We start from the raw sequence: 12,049 nt of genomic DNA, 5'->3' as shown, positions 1-12,049 counted from the left end.
ATGGCAGTTCTTCGTTGCAGCCAACAAAAATACTTTGTATTCTTAATGAGATCCTCGTCTTAATTAAATATTTGATGTTGTAAGAACTGATTCTACTAACTTAGATAACATATCAACTTGTCAGTGCATTGCTGTGACATCAAAATTGAATTTGAAAGATGATACCGAGGTTTCGCATGTCGCTAATATGGAATTACTATGGAAGGAGGATGGACGAATTGCAAATAGATGCAAAAAGGAGTGATGCTTTTACCAAATGTGGAAATTCTCCAACTTCAGCATCTGCTCCTCCGTGGACTAGTGGGGTTACACAAGGTGATCCATCTGCGGCAGCCTGTCTCTTCCATAATTCACACTCTGTTCAAAGAATGAAATGGATAAACCAGTGAGCGATGAAGCTGAATATTAAGCTTTCTGCTGGGTGGCTATGCTTTTCAGATTTAAAAAGTGGATGCCGGGTTTGCTTTCAGATGTAATGAAGAGTTCGCACAATGAAGGATTTTAAAGGCAATGGTTACAAATTTCATCATAGCTGAGAACCAGCAGAAGTAAACGTCAAGATACGGAAAAATTTGTCCTGTGTATACTTGAATTAAGAAATCGTCAGTTATTAAAATCTTATCATATCAAGCATTTTAAGAATAGGATATTTTCTGCGCCCTTCCCAGTGCCCAGTGAGTTGTTAGACATATTGCTTTACGTAAAATGACATTGTCTTACTTTGTTTGGCTATAATTTGTGGTGTTCTTCTACAGCAAGCAATTATTCTGTTGAACTCGGAATCATTGCAGAGTTCCAACATGGTGGCGCTTTCAGCTTCACCGTTCTGGTTCACGCATTCCCGAATGTCACGGCAAATACCTCGGGTTCTGTCCTGCCGTTGGCACATCTCCCCAACATTCTGGCCTCTTACAAGGAAGGGAATCCCTTTGTGAATACAAGGAAAAATTCATTTATCATATGTAAAACATCAGTGTCAAAAGTAATCGCGAAACATTCTAAGCGAACATTTCTCTGTGCGTGTGAATAAGGTGTACATCGTTTTAAGAAGACTTGATGGCTCTTGAGAGGCGCAACAACCAGACACTAAAACTCAACATTATAGACTGCAGATTTCTAAATACAAGAAAAAAAATGAACAGTTCTGGAGGAACTTCCAGTAGGTGTTTATGTTCAAGGAAACCGAAATATAGCATCTCCATAGTTGACCAGAGCTCAGTCTCTGTTCAGAACTACCTTTCTATGTAATTTCTCGTGGAGTTTGATTGTGGTTGAGTTAGGTTTCTTGGAATCTTCCGGTCTCAGTTAATGCTAGGTTAGATATTGTCTGCACGATATTAACTCAACAAAAAACTAGCTGACATAATGAAAATATACAACATATAGTATTTGTATTGAAAAGGAATGTAGGACAGTGTCCCTGATGCTAATCATAGTCAAGCAGAGCAGTGAAATTTAGCTGAAAGTGAATGAACAGGTCAACGTCAGTTCAAGTGACCGCAAGTTGACTTTATTTTTTCATGCACAGTTCGTATCAACATTATATATTAATCAAGTAAACAAAGACTATTTCTGATTCACGAATACCCAATGCTTTTGGGGAAGATGGAATATGACTGCCTTAAAGACAAACTTTGAATATCACTGGAAGTGGAAAATTCAGCTTCTTCATTACAAATATCGAGAAGCCAACATTTAATTTCTCAGCATGAGGACCAAGTGCTTCATTTAATTTCAGGTAATTTCTGTTTTACTGGTTTTACCCTGTAGATGGTAACCTCTTATTCTTATTTAAATATTAGGGGGGGGGGCGGTGCAGAATTTAGGAAATTTTCACTATCACAAAAATAAGAAAAGTTGTGTCCATATGTTGACAAGTTAAAGAACAGTGTTCTAAGTTTTCTTGCAGGCATTAACATAATCCTTGGCTTGTTCCATAAGATTTACGTTAAAAAATGACAGTATCCCTCTCTCAGATATTTTGATCGTTAGACAATCAAAAAAATATAAATTTCATATTCAGAAAACCTAATAACTTATTATATCTATATTTCCAAAGACCAAACATTATCGTCAGACGTGGGAAATAAATAGGTCAGTGTATTTCCGAAAAACTTCTACTTACATAAAAAATTCAGCAGAGCTGCGCGACAGCGATATGACTTCATCTGCAAAGAATAAAAGGAACACTCATATGGCATTGGACAGACCATTCAAATGTTTATATACCTATCGACTTGCAGGTTCTAGTCATTGATGGTGCAGGTTCGACTGTAAAAATGTTAGAACATAAGTTAGTTTCATAGTTTCAAAGCTGGACCGTTTCATGGTGACAGATGTGTTCTCAGGTAGGCAACACAGAATTCTTTGTAAAATTTTGAATCAAAAGTCTTTGATTTTCTAGATTAGTACAAATTCTCTTGACTTAGAGCGCTGTCAACTAGAGGAGTAAAAGTATTTCACAAAGGTTACAAATAAAAAAAAGTTCCATTTCATAGATATTATTTACAGGTGCCTTCACATTTACGAAGTTCAGGAATTCATTTGAATCATGAATGGTTAGAAACTAAATAATAAACAAAATCAGAGCACAGTCATTAGTTTTACCACGGTGAGTCAAACATATGATTTGAGAAAGAAGACGATGCCAGCCAGATAACTGGACCCCTTGCAGTAAATGACAGGAAATTGAAGTCGTGGAATTATTAAAGATGATTTAGAGATATTTCGCGATGCAGCAGTAAATTTACAATTTATTTAACAGCAGTGACACCCAGTTATCAATGGAACAGGCATCTCGGAAGAAAAATGATAAATAAGTAGGGAAATGCCGAAGAAATGAATTGGCTTGTCACATACAATGAGGTACTCTCATTCATTTCTCAGTCAAAACCCTGCTATACCGTGGCTTCTCGGTGGCCCATGGCCATCCATACACCTGCACTATATTTCTCAAAGTCACCTCCTTTACAAGAGAGCAAATTTGTGTACCCAATCCTTTGGAACCTTTCCCTTGTCCACAGCCTCCTGGACAGCAACAAATGTTTGATGAAGGTTTCTGTTTGAGCAGGCGCTTTTTCCTTATAAAGAATGAAACCATTTTCCCAAAGTTGCGGCCCACTGCAGAAAACAAACAAACACACACACACGCAAAACTAAATAGCAAGTTACAATTAACTGAACGTCATAGAGTGTTGCTGTTTGTAATGCAGGGTTCAGACATGTTCAAAGTCCCCTCCATTCAGACCTTACAGACCTTGGAGCTCGTTCGGGTTTCCCCAGGTCCCTCAGAGAATTGCTAATGCATCTTCCGGTACATTTTGCATCTTCCAAACTTGGATGGTCTGGGATGCAGCTTAAATATTTATCGAGCTTACTCTTAAACACATCTACGCTCACTCTTGATAAGTTCTTCATATGAGCTGGTAACGCCTTGAATAGACGCTGCATTATCGATGCTGGTACGTAGTGGATTAATGTCCTGTGTGCTTTCCTTAGTTTTCCTGGTATAGTTTTGGGCACTATTAATCTACCTCTGCTTGCCCTTTCTGATATTTTTAGCCCTATGATGTTTTCTGTAATTCCTTCTATCTGTTTCCATGCCCGTATTATCATGTAGCGTTCTCTTCTCCTTTCGAGACTATAATGTTAAAATTTGTAGTCTTTCCCAGTAGTCTAGGTCCTTAACTTTTTCTATTCTAGCTGTAAAGGACCTTTGTACATTCTCTATTTGTCCAATATCCTTTTGCTGGTGTGAGCACCATATCATATTGCAATATTCAAGAGGACTACGTACATATGTTTTATAAAGCATAATCATGTGTTTGGCTTTTCTTGTTTTGAAATGCCGGAACAACATTCCCATTTTTACTTTACATTTTGCCAATAGTATTGCTATTTGATCATTGCATAACAGATTCCTATTCAACATCACACCAAGGTCTTTAAGTGCTTCCTTGTTTGTGATTGTCTCATTATTAGGTCCTCTATGTACATATAGCATTCCTTCTTTATCAACATAATTTATTGATTCAAATTTATCAGAGTTAAATACCATCCTATTTACCTCTCCCCATTCATATATTTTGTTTAGATCTCTTTGTAGCGAGTTCCTATCTTCGCCACAAGTAATTTCTCTACTTATTCTTGTATCATCGGCAAAACTTCTCACTACCGAGTCCTTAACATTACTGTCTATGTCTGCAATCATAATAACAAACAGCAATGCAGCCAACACCGTACCTTGTGGCACACCGAATATTACCTTAGCTTCATCCGATTTCTCATCGTTTGCAATTACTACCTGTTTTCTGTTTCGCAAAAATTCTTTTATCCATCTTCCTACTTTGTCCACAGTATTATGGTTTTCTTTTTTCTTCGCTAATATATTATGGTCTACTTTGTCAAAAACTTTCGCAAAGTCTGGGTAAACCACATCTGTGCCTTCTTCGTTTATCGTATTTTTATGTGTGTTCTCATGGTGGACTAACAGTTGGGTTTGTGTACTTTTTCCGGATACAACACCATGTTGTCCTATATTAAAAAAAATATTTTTCATCAAGTGTTTCATATTTTTCTTCATTACGCTTTCATACACTTTCATAACATGTGACGTTACGTTAGAGTCACAGGCCTATAATTACTTACCTCTTGTCTTGATCCGCTTTTGAAAATAAGGATAATATAAGCTCATTTATGTTCATCATAAATCTTGCATGTATCTACACTTGTCTTAATAATATTGCGAGCGGCTTTGCGATAGAATGACCTACTTTCTTTACTAAAATGGCCGGGACGCATGAAGTTATATCCGGTTCTGACTACTTTGTTTACTAGGTGGAATCACAGCGCCGTTATTTAATAGACACCACCACACACCACACACATATATATATATATATATATATATATATATATGTATATAGCACTTATGATATATATATGATACTATATACATATATATATATATATATATATAGGTATAGATATTTATATATATATATGTATATATATATATATATATATATATCATATATAAAATATATATATATATATATATATATATATATATATATATATATATACATACTACATAAGTGCATAGTACATATATATATATTATATATATATATATATACATATATATTAATATATATATAATATATATATATATAGTATATATATATATATATATATTATATATATATATATATATAATATATATATATATATCTGAAAATAAATTAAAACCTAACAAGTTCAAGATTATCCATGAAATATAACTACTTTGACCGGAAATAATCCGTGAAAATCCACAGTCACAATAATGTCTGAGTAAAATCTGTATTTTGAACAATAGAAGACAATGTTTAATCTTGCAACATGTATTGTTTCAAAATACAGATCGCACTCATAAACATAATTGTAGCTTTTCACTCTATAACTTGAAGGTAAGGGTTTAAAAAATAGTGCAATAACGTTATATAGCTGAAAACATACCAGCTCTTGTCTTTATATTTTGCTTAAATTTCATTTTTCATTCATTCATTCGTCATTATAGTATGAATTAATAAAATTTAGGTGCAAGAAATATAAATACACCGCTCAAGTCCTAAACCTAAGAGTGAAATTAAGTATCTTCCGTGTGTGTGATGTAGAATACGTACAGTATATGCATATGAGACGGAAGTTCCCTGCCTGTTCAGGATGACGAGAACGGGTACGGTTACCCAAGGTCAATAGACCATGCGGTTGCCTACCACTTGTTTCCTCCTGTCTCCGTGCTTGGGTAAAGCTGTACGGTAGCGCTTGAAGAATGCCGTACTGCGTGCTTGCATATCCTCTCCCTCATTCATGCAGATGTACTATGATTTGTTTTTTATTTACACATAATCACTATATATATATATATATATATCTATATATATATATATATATATATATATATATATATATATATATATATACACACACACACATATATATATATAGTATATATATATATATATATATATAGTATATATATATATATATATACACACACACAAATATATATATATATATAGAATATATATATATATATATATATGTATATATATATATATATATATATATATATATATATAGTGTATGTGTATATATATATATATAATATATATATATATATGTATATATATATATAAACCCGTTTTCAGAAGCTCTTACCCTTGGGACAAGATTAGAAGCCAAACCAGATATGCTTAGTAAGTTTGATAACTTGCATGAAATCCAAGCTATCATATTTTACTTGCAATGCTCAGTTTGCTAAAGAAAAAAAAAATCGGCCTTCTTTTCGTTTTCTCGGATCCTGAAAACATGTAGGAAATCGCTGATCCGATTTGAGCCAGATTTTCACGCTTAAGTAAAAGAATGAATAGTATCCTGTATCCATCTTACCTGGAAATCGCTGTATGCTCATTCGTGTTATTCGATATCGCTTGCTACCGCGTTTTATTTTATTTATCTTTTCAATATCACATTAATATTCACAATGAATACACTTCACACCAAGATGAATAACACTGCTTCCATGATATAGAAAGTTCACATGACACGAAAGACGATGCACTTCACAAACGTAGTGCTATTCCGAAGTTCAGGATGAGAGGGACTGGTGCTCGAGTAACTGACTGGCCACACAGCCTCTGGCCAGGGATGGGGGTCGATCGGTCCCCCCTCTCCCCCCCAATGTCCCCACTGGGAGTCTTCGAGGAGCCTCGCTATCCCGGGCCTGAAATACTCATGGGGAATCCCACATCCGAGTGACTGCGAACAGCTGAGTTGGAAGATATCCTTTACAATCATCGTGTGCTTAAGCGTTACTTTACACACACACACACACACACACACACACACAGATCTATATATATATATATATATATATATATATATATATATATATATATTATATATATGTGTGTGTGTGTGTGTGTGTGTGTGTGTGTGTGTGTGTGTGTATATATATATATATATATATATATATATATATATATATATATATATATATATACAGGGCCGTTTCTAGCACAGGCGACACAGGCGGTCGCCTGGGGCGCCATTTGCTTGGGGGGGCGGGCCAAATTGCCATCCAAAATTAATATATAGATAAATGAGAGAAGTATTATTTTCACGTGAATAATTCAAATAAATAAATACAAGTGTAAACGCGAAAATAAATGAATAATGGAAGTGTTAATACTTGATGCAACGGTGTTTAATGTTTCGTAAAAGTTGGCAACACTGGATAGGTAGATGTCGTCAGTATCAAGGAGCTTTAAAACTTAGCAGCCGCCTTCTCGCGACGCCACCTTAGTTAAGTTCTAAGCATCGTGTTTACTCCAATCTTTACTTCTTTTTTTGAGTCTTCTTAAGTTGTCAACGCAGCTGTCAAGCATTCAAGCTTTTATCAATCATGAAGAGGCAATCCAAGCTGTCAGGTGCAGCAAACAAGAAAAGAAAAAAGGAGGAAGAGGAAAAACGAGCCCAAAGTAGAGGTAAGTGTGCAACTGTGTTGTGTGCATAAGCCTAGCCTATAGTTTTTATAAGAAACAAAGTTCACTTTTTGGAGATATTTCTTAGTTGAAAATTCGAATGAAATCCAGGAGTTATATACCTTATAAACCAATGATCTATAGTAGTGGATAGGACATCCATTACTTTTTCCCGGTCAAAACCGGAGGCGCTATTTTGCGTTGATTCCTGTCATAAATGAGGTTAAAATAATCCATAATTATGACGTCATTTCCACGTTTTGGCACCCCTGCAATCACAATGCATGCATCTGGATGTAGCTGTTGACATTCTCAAGAGGGCTGAAACCTCCCTTGTTAGCTACAGAGACACTGGGTTTGCTGATGCCCAGACATCTGCCAAAGAGATATGTGAGGAGATGAATGTGGAAGCTGCTCTAAAGCAGAAAAGACTCAGAACTACTAAAAGGCAGTTTTCCTATGAGGCCCCTGATGAACCTATTACCGATGCCTTGAAAAAAATGGAGTTTTCATTGTTCAATGTAGTTGTGGATATGGCCATTGAATCTCTGAGAGAGAGAACTGGAATGATGAGTGATGTTGCAAAGAAATTCAGTGTTCTCATAAACTTCTCTGACCTGACATCTAGTGAGCTAGAAAAGCAGGCAAAAGATTTGTGTAATACACTCACATCTGGGGATCATTCTGATTTAAATTATGATGAACTGATTGTAGAGATGCAGTCATTTCCAAAACAATGGCCAAAACAAAATATGACAACATTAGACCTTGTTTTTCTGGAGGAGAAAGGCCTGAAAGAGATCTATCCAAACATGTGGGTGGCATTAAGAATTGCTGTCACTACACCTGTGACGTGGCATCTGCAGAGAGAAGCTTCTCTAAACTTAAGCTCATTAAAACATATTTAAGGTCTACTATATCACAGGAGCGCCTAAATGGGCTGGCAATAATTAGTATTAATAGAGAAATATCCAAACAGACTTCGTATGATGACACTATAGATGATTTTGCTGCAAGAAAGTCAAGAAGAGTCAGGTTTTAAATATGAAAAATCAGTGAAGAAAACTTGTATATAATAGTTTTTAGCATAGCCCTCAACATATATGCATTGAGTTCTATGGTTTTAGATTGGCAAGATTACCTTTTTCAATTATCTTAGGTAGGATTTGCAATAAAAATGCATAATGGTGTTATTCTATTAAATTTTACAAAAATAGTTTGTATACTTTGAGTCTATACTTTTCCTTGTTGTGTATACATATACGTGAAGATGATTTATTAATAAAGTATGTTGTTTTGTTGTGGAACTTGAGGATGCTAGTCGTGTTCGAAATTGTTTATATTATTATTTCCAGCCTGGAGGGAAGGGGGCGCCATAACGAGTTCTTGCGTGGGGCGCCTAATGAACTAGAAACGGCCCTGTGTATATAATATATATATATATATATATATATATATATATGTATGTATGTATGTATGTATGTATGTATATAATGTATGTGTGTTTGTTTGTGTAATATTCCCAGGAATAATTGATTCTCTCGAAATTAGAAGAAAATAATTACCCTGTTACCTTATCCAACAACAGGACAATACGTCCTTTTTTTCTGGCTGAGACAAAAAATACAAATTTGCATTCAGTCGAGAAGTCAAGAATTATGAAAATAGTCGTTAAGTCAAAGAATCTTGTATAGTATATTGGCTTGAACAGGTTTTCCTTAGTTGCCTGCATGACTCGGAAGCACTCGCGCGCATCAGTCATGCTTAAACTACGCACTACGAAGTAGGTTTTCATTGTTAGTCCAACAACGGCCACGAATAGTCTTGACTTTCTTTTCTTCCATGGGAAGAGTAAAATATCCTCTCTTCCTACAATTTGGGGAAGTACACGGTAAACCTAAAAATTTTCCTTGTCCACCACTCCTTTACATTGTTTCTGTAGGAGAATAATTGACGGTCAGTATATGATATAATTCAGAGCTTTGCTTGACATGGGGGATATATGAGCCTGTAGTGAATAATTACTTCCGCCGGCGAATGATGAAAGATGTTTAAATCCATATTTACCTGTCCAGTTTCTTAGCGAAGAATTTGATTAACAAACAAACAGAGTTTGATGAAATTTGACGGGTTTATTCACTAGTTGTCAGTCTCAAAACAATCGGTCAATCAGGTCAGACCTGACGATTTGTTTTCATGGGAGCCTTCTCAAATGTGAGCTGATTCCTTTCAAATGTTATTCATCTTCAGGTCAAATAATGAATTTAATGCCAAGTTTCATCAATTTATGTTCACCCATTATGTATTACCCGGGCTAACATGCACGAACGCACATGCAGCCATAAATATAGGGATATTGGGTGGTTGAATTGCAGCATGTCTGAGCGGCCTTGGTGGAAATCATGCCCGTGATGTGTGATCTAGATATAGCGGCAGCCAGAGTATCATTAGATGGCTTTTTGAGACTGTTCCTCGAACGACGTCACGGGATCGATGTAATATGCTAAGTACGTTGAGGTGGTCGACCTGTGATATCATGCTGATGTCATCCAAACTTATTGTTGCAGCAGCAAAAGTTTTCTTCTTAAATATTCGTCTCCTGTCTCCATTTTACGCTAGGGTTATATTGTTATTTTATGTAATTTCTGCCATAAGCAGTAACCAATTCGATTGCACATGTCGCTGCGTCAAGAACAAGTGCTGAACTTTATTCTTATTTGTAAATTGTTTTGTGGTATTATGCACCTAGGTAAAGCGTTAAATAATCAAGCATGAATCGATAAGTTGTTGCAGTAACTTTTTGACCTGAATAAGGATGAATCTTATATATTCGACACATTGTCAGCTTAATTTCAACATTACTTACTTTACATAAGCCCTTGAAGTTTTTCTTCGACTCGTTAGTAGGCCACACTCTATTTTTGAAGATGTGGCAGTATGTTGTGTTTATCACTGGTTCAGTTTTCTGAATTTTAAACATTAAGAATATTTTCAGTTTTATTATTTAATAATGCGTCTGCTTTCTTGTTTTACTGGAGTGACTCGACAAAAGACGTCTAAGATTAGCAGGTATTCCGATACTGAATATTCGTGAATATTTATTAATACGATTCAGTCCAAGGTCACTGAATTATATACATGTTTGACGTTTTAAATGTTATTTTGCTTTGAATTTATGACTGAAATTTTTTTATGCACTTTTTCTGTATCTTAATTCTTTTGCCTTCAAGTTATTTTACAACTGGGTTCAAAGTTTCAAACGTTTAAACTTCATTATTCAAGTATTCACCGTTTGAGATGGAATTTAAATAGTTCGCCACCTCCAGGCGCACTGAGGCAGGCACTTTTTTCCTTTGTTTTTTAGCCGCCTGGCGGTGAAAATCGGATTCACCATCAGCAGTAAATCCAAAGAAGACTTTGCCAGTAATCAGTACTGTATCAGACCGGCGACGGTCCTCGTTGCTCCTCCAATCCCACCCGGCTCTTTCAAGCATATAGTAGAGGACGTTCCTCCATTGCTTCCCTGCTCTACTCGATTCTCGTTAATGATGGATCGCCGTCAATTATGTCTACTGTTATTAAACTCGTCCGCTAAATTAGCAAAGGTTTGGAGATAGACAGAGTGGCAGATAAGATCCAGGAATTTCCATAAGGAGCAATAAACCTCATTGTCAGAGAAAGGTAAGGCGAACACACTTTTTCATTCGGTCTTTTTTTTATTATCTAGCATCCTCAATTTGTCAACATTCCGTTTCACATCAAATAAATGGTTTAATTTTCACTTGTAATTTCTTTACGCAATGAAGTAATGTTTATTTCTTGTGTTCATCATTCGGTCTACATAAAGAGGTGCTGGTGAAAAGGCTTGGAAATTCAGCGAAGCTGCTGAGCGGTGAATTGAAGAGTTGTATTTTTATTGCCCTTGTGCCTCACAAAATTTTTATACTATTTCAGAATTTAAGTTTAATTTTATAATGAGTTTTCATGTGTAAGATATATTTGATTTGCCTTGGGTTAAATTTATTAACCAATATGTTACTCTTTTATAATTGAACTGGGTGTGCATGTAACTTATCTTATGTAAAGAGTATGATGAGATGAAGTTTTTTTTTTTTTTTTTTCAGGCTATCACCTACTGTAGGTCTAGCGAGTGTTAATATATTTTTGGGTATTATTACAGTTTCAACCATTATGGGAAATCTATTTTATTAATATCTTTCCCCGAGTAAAGCACGTGATAACAAAACACTTCTACTCAATACATATTGTCGCTAATGCATACTTACAGAGAAAAAAAAAAAACAAAAAAAAAAAAAATTAAGTTTTTACCTCGAATTTTTCCAAAGTCGGGAGAGGTGTTTCCTTTACGGTAATGTTTACTTTTAATGAGCCCTCTAACTTACTTTCTTACGCAAACAAAAGCAGTTCCAGTTACTCATTATTGGCTGAGAGGTGAGACATCGTTATGACGTCATGGGTTTCATAACCAATTACGAACGACTTTAGTCGAAAACTAAGTT

The 12,049-nt window shown here is 35.3% G+C and overlaps 1 protein-coding gene and 1 long non-coding RNA gene across 2 annotated transcripts in view; one reads left to right on the top strand and one right to left on the bottom strand.

Moving 5' to 3' along the window:
* Window positions 1-253: 253 nt before the first annotated feature.
* On the bottom strand, window positions 254-6,687 carry LOC135214725 (venom protease-like; the record flags this gene model as incomplete). The annotated part of the gene is given in 4 exon segments (XM_064249059.1): window positions 254-357; window positions 721-927; window positions 2,126-2,168; window positions 6,436-6,687. Coding segments are annotated over 3 exon segments (354 nt in total), but the record flags the coding sequence as incomplete, so codon positions are not given.
* A 4,276-nt stretch (window positions 6,688-10,963) lies between these two features.
* LOC135214724 (uncharacterized) overlaps window positions 10,964-12,049 on the top strand; it is a 43,843-nt gene continuing 42,757 nt past the window's right edge. Inside the window, exon 1 of the long non-coding RNA XR_010314452.1 lies at window positions 10,964-11,210. This is a non-coding gene — a long non-coding RNA (uncharacterized LOC135214724). The remainder of the gene's footprint in view (window positions 11,211-12,049) is intronic.

This window comes from Macrobrachium nipponense, chromosome 46 (genome assembly GCF_015104395.2).
Source record: "Macrobrachium nipponense isolate FS-2020 chromosome 46, ASM1510439v2, whole genome shotgun sequence".
Classification (NCBI taxonomy): domain Eukaryota; kingdom Metazoa; phylum Arthropoda; class Malacostraca; order Decapoda; family Palaemonidae; genus Macrobrachium; species Macrobrachium nipponense.
Note: the sequence above shows the minus strand (reverse complement) of the source record. Positions and strands in the feature narration are given on the sequence as shown.